Source organism: Sander lucioperca, chromosome 11 (genome assembly GCF_008315115.2).
Source record: "Sander lucioperca isolate FBNREF2018 chromosome 11, SLUC_FBN_1.2, whole genome shotgun sequence".
NCBI lineage: Eukaryota > Metazoa > Chordata > Actinopteri > Perciformes > Percidae > Sander > Sander lucioperca.
Genome location: NC_050183.1, coordinates 25,831,751 through 25,847,379, shown reverse-complemented (window position 1 = coordinate 25,847,379; position 15,629 = coordinate 25,831,751). Strand labels below are relative to the sequence as shown.

Here is a 15,629-nt window from a genome sequence, read left to right as displayed (position 1 = left end):
TTTAAGAACTATGAACACTCAAGAAGCTAGAATCACAATATTTGCTTTTTTCCTAAAAATTACTCAAACCGATTTATCAATTATCAAAATAGTTGGCGATCAATTTAATAGTTGACAACTAATTCATTTATTGGTTAATCTTTGTAGCTCTAATCTCCATTTAAAGGTACTACTTGTGAGAATCAGGGCTCCCCACACTTGTGACCAAAACTTGGGTAAACTAAACATTTTCATTGGTCGCACCGGTGTGCCTGACATTTAGCAGGTCTGTCTCTGTCTGTGTATGTGTATAGCATTATTTTTTCCCCACCCCCCCCTCGCATGTGTGAAATTGCGCCCTGTACTCCTCCTCGAGCCACATCACAACCTTAAAACATACCGGTATCTCAAAATGAAAAGTTCTAGTGATTTATTTTTTTTTTTTCGTCAAGAAAAATGCAGCGGTGCCCGTTAAACCTGTCCCTGGTCCCGAAAGACCCAGACCCGACATCATCGTCGGAGGTAACTGCTCAGCGACCTGTCTCCCCTGGCCCCGGTAACATGCCAAATCCTGTCCATCTTCGGCAGCGATGGCCTCATCTGATTCTGAACCTGAGCCAGAGCCTATCACATACAAAATGCCAAAATATCTGTATGCCTTTCGCAAAGAATGGCTTTTCCAATTTCCATGGCTCAGATATGATAAAACGGTCAGCATTATGCATCGCATTTTCCCGTGCGTTCACGGGCATTAGAAAAAAAAATTTCCCAGTGAAAACGTCATCATTCACTCGTCATCCCACTTCCTGTGGGAATCCGAGGTGGGAAACTAGGGCCAGATTTTGCTAACAGAGTTTCCCAGTTGGTGACGCGTGGTTGACAACTGACATTTGATGGAGGCGACTTTGGTTCACTGAACTTGTGGACAAACGACTCTGCTGAGAAACATACACAGACATAACACGTTTCAAATTATTCATAAATATGCCCATGTATAAAAAACAACACCTTATCTGTGCCCTTTCCCGTTCGTTGTCCTGCAGATAACACAAACACCTGTCCATGTGCTGTTTGTATGCTCTCATAAGAAAACAGCAGCAAATCTTTTGTTATTGTGGCCTCCATGTTTTCACCCACCTGATGCTCTAGGCTACGGCCAACAGTTGGTGGTAGTCATGCAACAAGTTATGTCAATATAACAGAAGAAGAAGAACACGCATTCCGACCATGTGAACGCTGGCAGTCGGAAAAACAACGTAATCACGGGGGCGGTCCCTGATATTCCCAGGTGGCATGAACGCAGCATAAGAGTGGCCAAAGCATGGCAGAGAACAGTGCTTTTTCGGTGTTCCGAATTTAAATGTTAAAAAATCCCAAACGCACAGCATTTCGGAGCAAGGCAGCTGAAAACCAAAGCAGTGAGGAGAAAATATAACACTGCTTATAATAAAGCCAAAGAAGAGCTACCTTTCAACAAAATTTTAGTCTCAGATCATCAGCACATTTTAAGTTTATTATATATATATTGAAGTTATTGCGATTTGTTTTTAGGCTGTTAAGAAATGACCTGTGTTTGAACTTACAAAAAAGGTTACACTTAAAATCTGTTATTGCGGGACCAAAAGGCAGTGCAACCAATGTAAAAAGTTAGTCTGGAGCCCTGGCGGTGGTTATCAGACCTACAATGTGGCATAGATTATAACATGGTGAGGCAGAGGCTGCTGGTTTGGCTCATGCCCTTGTTACAGCACAGTAAGACTTTATCTGAGAGTGTTCGTATAGGTAGATTTTATTATAAAAAAACAGTAATAATAAAATAGTGTGAAAGTCAGATGATCAGATTAACATCCGATACACCAACATTCTGTAGTCGGCTTCCCTTACAGTACACAAAGCGAAGCTTTTGTCAGAAGGAAGAAATTAAGTGTGTTTATATCAAATCAAATGGCATGTGTGCTATGTAAAAATAGCAACTGGCGTTGGGTAACCCTCTGTCAAAGGAGTGGAGTTTAGGCTATTTTAGATCATATTTTAGTTCTACATGTCAAATACAATATTTAGAAAATGATTAGTGGATTACCACAGCAGTCAGAACATGATAGCACAACAACAGTCTGGTTGGTGGTCCAACACATGGTGAGCCCATGTTCAGTGTCTTGTGTCATACACTGGTTTTGGGTGTGCGAGGCATATCCTCAAATAAAGAAGCAGCTAACAAGTAGATTATGTTGTACCATCTAGCATTGTGCTAATTACACTGTTAACTTGTTTATATGTTTCAATTTTGGGCAGTATCATTTGTAGACGTTAATCAGAAATAAACAATAGTGTGTTACGTGTAAAACCTCTGTTGCAGCTCTTGTTCTGGCCAACACCCTAAAAAAAATAATGCTAGAAAATGTGGTCTGTGGTAAGGTCATGTTGCTTAAGGCAAGGAACTGTAAAGGTTGTGAAGTTGAATTGCACTGGTGTGCTGCTCTAAATACTGTTTTTACATGTTATTGCATCCTCTGGGAGATGAACGTCATCTCAGAATGGTAATTGGTCAGAAAAGAGGATCATTTTGATGCAGGGTCTAGTCAGGTCACATTCTTCAGCACTGACAACAACCACGTTTTCTGTGGGTTGCCTCACAACTGTCAGTCTTGACTGGCCAAAACCTGGTTGATAACTTTTTTTCTGAGTGTCTGAATGTTGCACTTTGCATTTCTTGTTCCTGTTTGTAGACAAAAGACTTACTACTAACATATAGGTTATTAACAAGTAGATTGGTAAAGTAGCAGTATTCAAACTGAGGCTGTAAGAAGCAGAAGGTATATTTTAAGCAAGAACAGAAAGGGGGGGAAAATGTGTCCTCGCACAGCAGGGCTCTGAATGAACCTTAATTGAACAGTGACTGTAATTTATACAGCGTGAGATTCTGTTCTCGACAGCCCTTTGGATCGGACTATGTAGCAGGACTATATAGAAAATGATATTTAAGCGTGGAGGCAAACACAATATCTCGGGAAGTGACAGGACAGGATACATTACTCTAACTGTAGAGAGCTGTTAGTAGCATAGTGCAAATTGTTGAATACTGGACAGATATATGCATGTCTTACAAGTGGTGCTTTTGTTGTGGTATATACACATTCATCAGTTTCGAATGTATAAACAATTTTATTCGGCTTATTAAGCTAGCCTTAATAAGGGAATGGAATCTTTAAATTGTTTGAAGTAGGCAATAACGTTGGTATTACAATGTTTATTCTAAAGATATTATTCATTAAAAGTTAACCCAATACAGTCACAAACACACAAGCAAAAATGTAATTTTATGACTTCATAATTTTAGGTTACACTTGGGAGCCCTACACAGGAAGGCAGGATTGCAGCCTTGAGAGTGTAGTGGCTGTTTGCACCATTAGAGGGCAGTGCAACATTGTTTTGATATTCACCGTACCTGACACAGACCTCAAACTGTTTACTGACGTCAAGTGGTGGAGTAGCAGTTCAGATGTATGCATACCCAGAGTGATCAACATGGCTGTAGCAGGGTTGTGCGGACTCTGACTTCTGGGTCCCAGCCCACTAGTTTTCCTGTTTTCTCCTGCTTGAAAGCAGAACAAGGCAGGGGCGGGTGGGACCCAGAATGGCATAGGAACGCTGCACATTGTTCCCAGAGCTTCCTCTTCCACATTCCTGGGCTGATTGGGATCTGGGCCTCCTGTGCAGGAGTATTGTTCTAACTCAACAGCACCACAGACCTGGCCCCAACAAACCACAGCTGCCTCCACTGACCATTGTAGTGCTCAGGCCGGGTGATGGCTATCTTTTCTCTCTCTCGCTCTCTCTCTCTCTCTCTCTCTCTCTCTCTCTCTCTCTCTCTCTCGCTCTCTCTCTCTCGCGCTCTCTCTCTCTCGCTCTCTCGCTTTCTCTCTCTCGCTCTCTCGCTTTCTCTCTCTCGCTCTCTCGCTTTCTCTCTCTCTCTCTCTGACTCATTTAGCAATTCCAGCAGGATCTGCTGCCTCAGCCTCTCTGCATCTTTGCATCATCCTCGGTCTTGTACTATGCCAACAAATGTCCCTTCTTGCAATTTGAAGCATATTTTCAGTTTTCACTCACCTTAGTAGTTAGGGGTCAGACAATCACACAAGTTCTCAGTGTGATTTGGTGTACATATTGATGATGGACGACACATCCATTTGCAGTAGTGTTGTAGAGATGCTTGGATATTCAAAAGGCTAAGTTCAATGCTAAACTACAAATCAATTCCTTTTGTGTGGCGGGTCTATGGTCTCCAGCAGCGACTGAAGAGTCCCCCGGCTCTCTATATGCAATGACACAAAACAGGTTGAACCATTAAACTAAGACTACCATCCTTTGAGGTTGTGCTTTCATAGATTGGCCGTAAATGTTTCGTGTTTATAAGCTATTATCTCTGTGTATTGTGAAGGTTTAGAATGGATTAAACAATAAATGAATGTGATTTTATGAGGTGAAAAATAAGTGCTTCCTATTCAACTAAGATTTAACAGCTTTGGACAACTGGAGAGTTTTTCAGAGTCCAACTTTTTGCAAAAGTGTTTGTGAGCCAAAGTCTAGCTATAACAAGCTTTCTGGTGGTCTGCCATCGAATATTGCTGAGCATTTTCTTTTCTTTTTTCACCGATTTTGGGGCATGTCAGTAGATTTCAACAATTAGTGCAGCTTGGTGTGATTTCTGCCAGCTGGCCTCTAGAGGGCAGAGTTTTCACAAAACTGCTGCACCGCATTTATCATTGCATTCTTCCACTTTGTGCTTACTCTGCAGGCAAGGTTTGGTGTTCGATAAAAGTAATTAAAAAAAACACAGTTGAAATGGATAAACAGCTGTACAGTTTTTTTTGTATAGTATTTTGAGAAATCACACAGGCAAAAAGAGAATGGTGATTTGATCCCCCCCCCCCCGGCTCTTGTATACTGAAACCGTTACATCATCTCACTGAAATTTTCACACGCTGCAGTAGAGTGTGTAAGCACTTCCTTAATACGTTTCTGTCCATACTTGGTAACTGGTCTTACACACAATGCATTTTTGCCTTAGGATCTTTACCCTAAGTAATCATTTTCTATCAAGTAGATGGTTGCTTGGGCATGAGGACATGCAATAGAAACAAATTAAGTTAATTCACTTCACAGGGCTTACCACAGCTGTCATAGCACAAACTGGAGTGGCTTTAAATATCTGTTTGGGAAAACACATCACATTAAAAGGTTGGGCTCCGGAATACTTCTAGACAATGTGTTAACTGCATCTTTAAATTAAGTTTTCGTTCATGTGTCATAATTTATATCCCAATCCCAAAGTCCGGACTCATAGACTTTGGTGCGCGTTCTCTCGAAATTCGTAAGGGCTTAGGGTTGTCCCAATGTCGAATTTCAAAAGGCGTGAGGGTTTGAGTACACACTTACCGAGCCCTTTCCGTGAGTCTGCATCGATGCAGACTTCACCAAAGGGAATTACCCACAGTTCAAAGCGTTGTGACGTTTACTGCGGAGACCATAGGGAAATCTGGAAATTACAAAGGTAAACAAGAGCACGGCACACGACCACGGAACACAGACCAGCCTGTTGTCCAGCTTGTAAAATAAGAGTTTGAAAAAATTTGGAATCAGGCAGCCGTCTTCTGTGCCTTGGCCGTGTGGAAAGCAACAGATTTAAAATGAAAATTCCCAAACCAGCAAGTGTCAGCAACATCTTTGTAAACGTAAACGTCGCCAAGGTAACATGTGATCTCGTGAAGTGCTGTCCAATCCCATTTCTACCTATCTGAGCCCATGTGGCCTCACACACTCACTCACTCAGCACCTGAGATCAATTCAGTCTGTGAGTCTTTAGTCCTTAGTCCTCAGGGCTCACTTTGGGATTGGGCGTCTGTCTTTTTGTACTATACAAAATGTAAACGTGCATTATAAAAAAGACTCCAGATATCCAGTAGAATTACCGCCATGAAATTATTGGCTTCATATATTCTAATGGGTAAACAAAAACAATGGCCTACTTGGACACCCAGACACAGCAGCACCGGCATCCACCTTTTGCCACCTCTCAAATGTAAGTCTATTAATTTTGCATTCACTTCTGATTTAGTCCACCACTTCTTGTGGAAAAGTATCACTTTTAAACTTGCTACAGGCTCAACTTTCTTGACCAGCCTCTTGTTTACTTGTGCTCTGCTGTTTTGTGCTAGACATGTAGCATACACCCACCTTGTCCTTCAGGAAACGAATGGCTAGTGTTGTATGTGACGGGGTCGGTGTCACCCCTCGAGACTCAACCATAGTGTCTGTGTGTGGCCACAGAACCAAACATATTGAGATGACAGAGCCTTAAAAGCTGCAAAGCTGAGTTTTAATTCCCATTGTGTCTTTTAGCTCTACCAGCCCTTTTACATTACACTGAGTCACTTAATTCATTATTTATATAAAAATGCTTAATGGAGTCTTAATTGGAGCAAGATAAAATGAGCGTTGTGCTGTTTTGTGTTACCCAATTGCATTATTGTGGTGCATAGTCAATGATGACTCAGCAGTCATCTTAAAGGTGTTTTAGTTTGCTGCACACTTGTGCTACAGTCATCTTTATTATTTATATTTTATATTAGTGTTACATTGCTATTGAGTACTGGCTATGTTGATGCTTGGATGGCCTATTAATTATTGCACTCAGTCGCAGAGAACAGAAAAAAGAATGATTTCTTTAGGTAGTGAGTTTTTATGAGAGTCAGCGCAGTGTAGTCCTTCTCACTCCTCAGCTAGGGATATTTGGAAAGGCTTGGGTTTGCTGCAGGTACACGCTATGCAGCCAAGCAGAGCACAGCAGTCTGTCATCACCCTGTTTCACTGACCCCATCACTTTGCTCATTCTGCTTCTCTTTATAATAGTTCAGCACAGTCAAGCAGAAGTGAAAGCAAGAGGATGTATGCTCTTATTTGTGTAAGTTAGCCAGAAAGCACACAAGCATTTTTGTTTGTGTATGAATGCTAACAAGTAACACCATTTCAGCGGTGATAAGGGCTATCAGTAAATGCAGGCGGGCCAGTGTAACCAGCTCCATGGAGTTTTCTTACTTCTTATAGTGTCTGTCAATCTTCTTCCTCTTCTCTTGGTCTCTTTCACTGGTGAGCAACACAGGCCAGCAGGGTGTGGCTTATGTCGTCTCTGTTGTGATTGGCTGGTGGCCCAGGCTTATGTTATCTCCTGTGGAACATGTTCTACTCCACACCCCAGATAGTGCTTGGCACTTAAACATAGCCCTGCCCACTGACAATTACATCACGATCCATGAAAAGTGCTAGGTCTGTTTGCTTTCTCCGTTCACTGTGAGCAGACAGGTAATGTTGCAGCGTAAGAAGTCTCACTCTGTCGGAACTTACTAGTAGAGGAGAAGCGGTTAACTGTAGCTAGCCAACGTGACAAACAACTTTAGAGAGCCTGACAGGTAGTGTCTCTTCTGGTCTGTAACAGCAGATCTGAGGGCACACCTATACTGTACAGGCTTTGGCTGTGAGTGAATGAATGTGTGGCTGCTGCATGTAGGTAGCAGCAGGAGACCGGGAGTGTACTGTCTCCTTGTTTGTTTGTAAATGGGGTGAATGGCATGGCGCTGCGCGTCGGACTACCCACCAGAGTAAAAGACAGAAAAAGTCTTGTCGGACATGGAGTTTCTGAAGAGCCTGGTTCCATCTGTCATCTCAGGGGAGGGGCCCATTGAACATGGGGGAGTCTTGCCCAGGGAGACAGGTCCACGGCTCCTTCGTATGAAAAGACTGGGCCTGCTAGCCATGGGACAGACCATTGAGGAAGTTCCGGTAAATCCGATGATACAGGTAGTCCCGGGGATCAGCTCCTCCAAGCCTGCCAGCAGGAACCAAACCCGCCTCAAAGGTACACCTGACTCAGCTGCATACTGATGCAGCAGTTATCCGCATTGATTTTGTGTTCATCTCTGCTAATTAATTAGGCCACTTCATTCTAGCTTTTTATAATTTTACATTTTTAGTTCAGTGTTTGTTAAGCTTTGTTAACATGTAACCAAAGTTTGGCTTTACTCCCATCACCTTTATGCACATTTGCTAACATGCACATGCATACACTGTATAGATACAATATACTGTATACATGCTAGGGCTGGGCAGTCGCCTGTATTTCTTTCATTGGATGTTAGTGGGGCTAACCTGTGGTTTCAGTGCATTACCAAAGCTCTGTTAATATGTCAGATTATTAAAGAAGAGTGTTGCAGTATAGCCAGTGTTATTTTGCTGGGTTGTTTTTGTACATTTATCTATGCATGACATACATGACCTTTAACATAGAAGTACTAGAAGTTTAATTGATGCGGTCTAACGCCATGCTGGCGGATGTGGCTATTGTTTAGTGATGTTGTGTTATAAAACTTTTTTTATTTTATTTTTTTATGCTTGGCTATTCTGCTGGCTAAGTATGCCCTGTACCGCTGTATTAAAAAGGAAAAAATAAACAAAATATTAGGGCTGTCCCAAACGATTATTTTTTTTTAAAAACTTTTTTAACTTTCTCCCCACCCAATTAGGCTAATAAAGTAATAATTAAAAAAACACAAATACTTGATGAAGGGCCCGGCCCGTGGGTCAAGCTCGGGCTCGGGCAGAGAATCTAAACTCTACTTGGGAGGGAAAGGTGAGCAGAACTTAATATGTTTTGCTGCTGTTATCCTGACTCAGGGATCATTTTACAAAGTCTACAGACTACCACGTTGTTGTTGGCATTAAGAGTAAAATACTCCCACACTTTAAGAGACCGTGTTTTTCTCAACGTGTTGTTGAACTTGTGAGGAATCCATACTTGCGCTGTTGCTGGAGGCAGGCGGTTATTTTAGATTTCTACGCGTGACGCGGCAACGCAAATTATTTGTGTCGACGCATTTACGTAATCAATTACGTCGACGAATTGTCCCAGCCCTATGAAATATAATTAAGATCTCAGTATCTTCAGATCATCTGAAGTATTGGCACCTGCCTACTACAGTATGGAGTTTGTAGCAAAGGTTTGAGAGTTAAGGCCGGCTTCACACTGCCTGCGTGGCGTGAGCGTGTCAGCTGCGTGGCGTGTCTGTTTTTTATTTCGGCTCCCATGGTAACAGGTTAGAGCTTGCACACTGCCTGCGTGATACGCACGTCTCAGGTGCGGCTTGAGCAGCGGCGAAAACATGCTAGAAATAGAACCGACTATTTTTCATGCGACACGCAAGCGTGTTGGAAGCGTTTCCAGGCAAAATAGCATACAAAAAGATGTGTATATGTCATTTTGACACAAATACATATTAATAAATGACATTTTGATGTTTGAAAGTCTCTAGGTTTTGACATAAATGCAGATATAAATGTAATTTAAAAAAAGTATTATAAATAATTATCGATTTTCAAATATTTCACTTGTCAATACAGAACGAAATATTCTGTAGCCTATTTTGCTGTCAATACTGCCGACGTTGTCTTTGCTGTAATCAAATCAGTATATATTTATATTTAACATGAAGTATACTACTGCTTGAGTGCAGTAAATCAATGGGAAACATACATGTGTACAGACAAGGCTAGCAGCAGCAGCACCGCGTCAGACACGTTTCTGGTGTGTAAAGACATAGAAAAATCCACGCAGCCGCCACACAACTGACACGCAACTGACATGCCACGCTCACGCCACGCAGCCAGTGTGAAGCCGGTGTAATTTTCTTGGGTATGAGTTGTGCTGACAATGTTAATCCTCTGAAGTAAGTCTACTATTGTGTCTATGGATACAGTAGTTAAAGGTTTAGAAGACGTGTGTACACATACAAATTATGTGCGCGTGCAGTTTGCCTCAGCACTGGGGTGATGAATTGTCGTCAGTTCCTCAGTATAGCTTTTTTGCAGGGCTACCTGTCAGAGCACGCTTGCTCCCTGTTTGCTCATGGCTAAAGCATAACTGAAATCTCCCTTCTGCTCTAATCACCTATCCTCTAATAACAGACTAGCTAAACTAACCCACAGTAACAAAGATGGTTAAGTTTTTGTCCACACTTTGGTTTGGTGAGCTGTGAAAATAGTTATATTAACTCCGGTAACTGTTGTAAATGCGTTTGTGTTCAGCTCAGGATGCTTGTGAAATGTTGATATTCATGTTAAAAGACCGTGAGATGTCATTTCTACAGACTGGATTGGGCAATTTGTTTTCAAATCTTTCCTTTCTTTTCTTTCTTCCAACTAGGAAACATCCGTCATATTAGACAATTCTCCTTTTTTCATCATGCTCGTGGTGGCAGGGGTCACGATGGTGAGTTATGTAATAAATGAAGTGATGTGATTACTACAGTAGTTGAGGTAAGGAGAGATCTAAAGAGATGGTATTCTGGTGTATTCATACCTCGGGATCATTTGCCCTGTGTTTAAATCCGAGGCAGGATCATTTTCCCTGTGTCTAAATCAGAGCTAAGTGCCACTCCCTTGTTGCAGAACTGGCATAGCGTGAGTTGGCTTTTAAGGTGGTGCTCTTTTCATTTTGTCATTTGTCTTTCTTCGCACACAGTGACATCACCCAGTGGCCCGACATACAGCTGAATTTTTGAGAAAGAGCTTGATTGGGACAGTATTTAGTTAATGGGTGCAGCAGGTTTCCTGATTGTGATTTGGGAGTGTTAGGAGCTTTATGTGACTGAACATGAGTGTGCACTGATGGGTTGTACTTCTGTATTGAAAGTAGGGCTGGGCAATATATCGATATTATATCGATATTGTGATATGAGTCAAGAATATTGTGATATCTGATTTTCTCCCTATCGCCCAGCCCTAATTGAAAGTCTGAACAGTCCATAGGGTGTGTATCCAGATTCATAATCCAGATATTCATCGGGTTTCTTAAATAGTTATTAGCCAACTGTAGTGAAACAATCCCCATAATGGTGCAGCTCAGTGCAGACTCGGCACTTAGTGGGAATATGGTGTCATAGCTGGGAAGACAAATGCCGTGAATCATTGTTTTCTTTCTCCATCCAGCTTCCCAATAAATGCTCCTCCATAGTGAACAACTTGAAGACAGCTAATTTAAAGCAGTGCTATGATTAACTAACTGACCTGTTTGTACCTGTATTAAGATAAGTTGAAATTAGTTGCCTCTCTTGACTTGCTAGGCAAATAAATAGAAAAAGAGAAGAGAAATGAGTGTGTTCATTCTCAGCTTGAGCAGAGGAGAAAGGTTGTGTCATTGGGTGTGAATGTGTCTGTCTGTGCAAGGAGTTATTTATAAAGATGTTTTGGATTATTCAAATTCATACGATTACAGAGCATTATACTGTGGAAGTGTGTAAAGAGGTTGTGCAGTTTGTGTCTTGATAATTATTACGAGGGAGTATGAAATAGCTGGTTCTTAAGGAAGTGAGGAGCTGTGCACGTTGCAGAGTTGTGCTGCATACCCAGACTGCTGCGATGGATCCTTATGGCGTGTCCTCTGCAGCCCAGGCACCAATGGGGAGGTCAGGGATTGAATTACAGCTCCTATCGATTATTTTTCCCACCACTGCCCTTCAGAGAGGCCAGGACAGGAAATGCATCCTCCACCCTGTGGGCTCCTGGGAGGAACAGCTCCCCTATACTGTCTGCAGTCAAGATGGCTAGCTGTCAACCACTACTCCCACTTTGTGAATGGAGCTACTATAACATGCCTTGGTGGTGCATTTGGTTAAGATTATTCAATCAGTGAGCTCTTCTTTCCAGGAAGTCAGTTATAATGTTGTTTATTTGAAGTCCTCAACTTACGTCAGCTCTGTAAGACAGTAGCTCTAAGCCGTAATGTTCCAAGAGAGATGATGTTGTCAGTTATTCTTCTGCATTCCTTAAACAATAAAGCTGGTTTACAGAAAACAGTGCCTGCAGAGGTCTCTGTATGTTTATATGTGAACTGGTTTGCTGATAAGGGTGACAATATGAGCTCAAATTCTGTTTTTGAACACTGTGTACACATTAGGCTTCTGCCAAATACTTCTGCCTTCCTCCTACTGCCCCGGAGCTTGAGCTAAAGGTCTTCAGTCTTCAGCCTTTAGGCTGCGCCAGTTGCAGGGTACTCCGTGAGACTCAAGACCTGGAATAGGGGATACCTCCGTAAATTACATTGAAAATAACTAAACCTGACCCACACTTAAAGCTGTATTTAACTATCCAGCTGCTTTGTCATGAACTGCAGCACTCTTGTTGGGTAACCAACAATAAAATGAAATTATCTGCTGAATCATGGAGGAAAACAGTGTATGAGTACTAGTAGGGTGATTCCAAAATACTGTTTGATAAAAAAGAAAAAAATTAGAAAATGGCGATGAAATAAAAATGAGCAAAGGAGTTCCAAACATTTGGTTCTGGTGTCAACCATGTGGTTTAGCAAAGGAATACTTACTCACTCACTTTTGGACTGACATAAAGGTGATATTGACCTTCAAATTGAACTCATACAAAATAATAGGCATATTTCCCAAAATTACAAACTTGTCCTTTGATATAGGCCAAATTTGAAATAAAATCTGTTAAACTTAAAAAAAACTAGACTTTTGTTGAGCACCAAGAAACTGTAACATTAAAAGATCTCTTCATGATTTACAGACTACATGTAACAAAACTTCCAAGATGTCATCAAGTGAAATAAAGCGATATGTAATTGTTTCAAATGTGCAGTGGGAATCTGTGCTTGTTTATTCTACGTTTCACAGTGGAAGCCTGCATCAGGGTAGCATCAGCAACGGCTTGACAAAGCATCTGCTTGTGTTATTTGTTTGCAATGAGCTCTGCCTCATTTTGCATAACTTGTGTAGTGGAGGACATGTGACAGAGGGCGAGAGAGAAATGAAGACTAAACTAAGAGAAGACAAAGAGCATTTGTTTTTTGCAGCCTTCCCAGTGCTGTTCCCCTCAGAATATTTTGTTAACAAACTTAATCTTAAACCAGCGCCTGACTACCAATTGATTGATGTCTTGTGGATCTGTTTTTAAAGGTGTGTGTGTGTGTGTGTGTGTGTGTGTGTGTGTGTGTGTGTGTTACTTTTGGACAGAGCAATGATGTAATGCCTATGACTCCACTGGGTGTGAACGGCTACTTTAACAAATAGATCAGCTGTGATCACTATCATGCTATGATCTGAGATTCAAAACCGCCTCATAGTACCAGTAACACAATGTCAGCTACCCATGTCTCATGGTTTGGTCTGGTCAAGTATCTCAACATACCTCATACAGTATTCTTTGCAGCTAGAGCACAGTTTACTTTGTTTTGAAGATGGTATGATGATATGCCACACAATTGAGGCACATAATATTTACATTATGTTAGGGCAGAGATCTGAATAGAAGTATGACTACTAGTTGTCGTGTATGCACCTCTCATGTTCAATTCATCCTCCCTTTTTTCTTTCTCTCTTCCATCCTCCCATTCTTTCCTTTGCCTCCTACTGCAGTCAGGGATGACGCATCAGTATTGCTGTGGAGCTTACAGGAAGTGTCGTTTTGATAGGCCAGTGGAGAGGCAGCACAGTAGCAGCTCTGAAATGCGTATGCATTACTGAGCCACAGCCAGGGAACACTCGCAGCATTTTGATGACATCACCCACCCCCACACTCTGCTCCCGCCTCCCTCTGTTTGCTGTTGAAACAAGCTCGCTCTCACTCAGAGAGAAAAGAGCAGGCATCAGTAATAGAACAAGAGCTAGCCTGGGAAGAGGAGGGGCTGCTCATGAGCGAATGGAGAGAGAGAGAGCTTTTTGGGGGAGGCAGAGGGTGGCTGACAGTTCTAGTGGGCTAGGACTGGCACACACACAGGAACAGAAGAGAGGAAATATTGCCGTGCATTGTTAAGACTTCTGTTGCGTACTGTTCTGCTGCTGTTTCTGCCTTATCTGGAGCAAAAGTTCTCACGCAGTTTTGTCCTTCGCCTCTCTGGATTTTTCTGTGCTGAAATGGGGATGAGGGACTCTGTGGATTGGCAAATGGGCAGCATGCACTGGGGTGGAATACTTTTGTAACCAGCCAGGCTAAGCTCTCTCTCCTGCTATCCCAGCGCAGTTTCACTCTTCAGTGAAGTAGGTGGCAGAGGAAACAAACTGGTAGCACTTTTTGGGTCTCTTCCCTCAGCCCCCTCTTTCAGGATGAGTGGAATGTTTGGGTTTTGTGAAATGAAAGTGACAGGAGTCGTGTAGAGTTCGTGCCTTCTGGTGAAGCCTAACTTTTGAGAGCCGCCATGCTGAGCCTGCAGGATTCGGTCTTCTTTGAGATCAGCATCAAATCTCTGCTCAAGTCTTGGAGTAGCAGCTGTGAGTACCTTGCCAAGCTTGCACACATGTTTACATACCACACAGCCAGCAGACCTGTGCAGCATTGTACATGCTTGCTTGCAATCCAATCTATGCTTTGAGATTTCCTTTTTATCTCTTTCCTGTAGAAGAAACACAGTTATTTATGGAGTTGTCAGGATGACTGATTGTGTTTAGCCAGGCTTATTTGATGTGTATGCAGGTGGCAGAAATTAACCTCCACCTTCAGAAGGCTACCCTCCTCCCCCTGCTCATCATCGTTCTACTGGCTCCTGGTTGTTTCATAGATAATGTTTCTATTGATGGGCATCTGCTGATACAGAACATAGGTAGACTTGAAGTACTCTCTCTGTTACTCTCTCCCAAATTTCCCTTACTCTTTCCATCTTTGTCAACTTTTTTTTAACATCCAAATCTCCCTGTAGTCTCCCTTAGTAGCTCTCCACACAATCTTCATCCCTCTTTTTCTCCTCCTCCTACTTTTATAACCCTTTTCTCCCTTCCCTCTGGGGCAGCTAATGTTTCCCTACTATTGATCCGTCTTCTGGTTCCCTCCTATTATTAGCTTCCCATACAGCCCATATTACATCAGAAATCAAAAAGGCGCTGCCTCCTCATTCTCATTGAAATGTAGTGATGGACAACGGTGGATGGCAAACAGCAGTTTGAATTGCCCAGCTGCTGACAACTCCAGTTTTATTTGCATTATTACTCACACATAGACATAACCCTGTTGCTTGTGCAGATCAAAATTCCACACTTTTCCCTGACATATTTCCGATATAGTCAAATTGGGGATTGGTTCCTTTCATTGTCATGACATGGCCAATGGGAATGGAATCCTCTATCACAGTGTATATCATTTTATGTTGCTATATATATATATATATATATATATATATATATATATATATATATATATATATATTAGAGCTTCACATCAGCTTTCACATACAATCACACACACAACACACACATTCTGATAGCGGTTGGGAACGTGCCATACAAGTTTGTTCTAGATATGTGCAGCATGATAACCACTAAGAATGATAAGTGGATTTTAATCTGGGAACAGTTATCAGAGATTTAGTTTGTTCCTAAGCCATTTATTCATTTATATACATAATATATAGATTAATATCAGGTAATCAGTTCTTAGAGAACAGGTGCAATGTGCTTAGCTTCAATGTTGTTTTTCATACGCAACAAAATCTGTCATTTTTACTATTAATAAAGCCAAATGAATAGGTCCCTGCTCCAATTTCATGTATGGCAATACAATGGCACATATTATAAAATGACAGATTTGTTATGGCATAC

At 41.8% G+C, this 15,629-nt stretch overlaps 1 protein-coding gene across 19 annotated transcripts in view; it reads left to right on the top strand.

Moving 5' to 3' along the window:
- The window catches only part of fryl (furry homolog, like), a 72,833-nt gene that overhangs the window by 6,464 nt on the left and 50,740 nt on the right, over window positions 1-15,629 (top strand). For 11 of the 19 annotated variants that reach the window (XM_031311968.2, XM_036006907.1, XM_036006909.1 and 8 more), the window contains exons 1-2: window positions 7,315-7,891; window positions 10,232-10,297. The exons of 1 other annotated variant lie outside the window; for it this stretch is intronic. In XM_031311968.2, the coding sequence (XP_031167828.1) occupies window positions 7,663-7,891; window positions 10,232-10,297 (295 nt within the window). In that variant the 5' untranslated portion in view covers window positions 7,315-7,662. Of the gene's footprint in view, window positions 1-7,313; window positions 7,892-10,231; window positions 10,298-13,673; window positions 14,310-15,629 lie in introns of those variants that run through there. 7 more of the 19 variants (XM_036006899.1, XM_036006905.1, XM_036006902.1 and 4 more) reach the window with 4 other exon arrangements.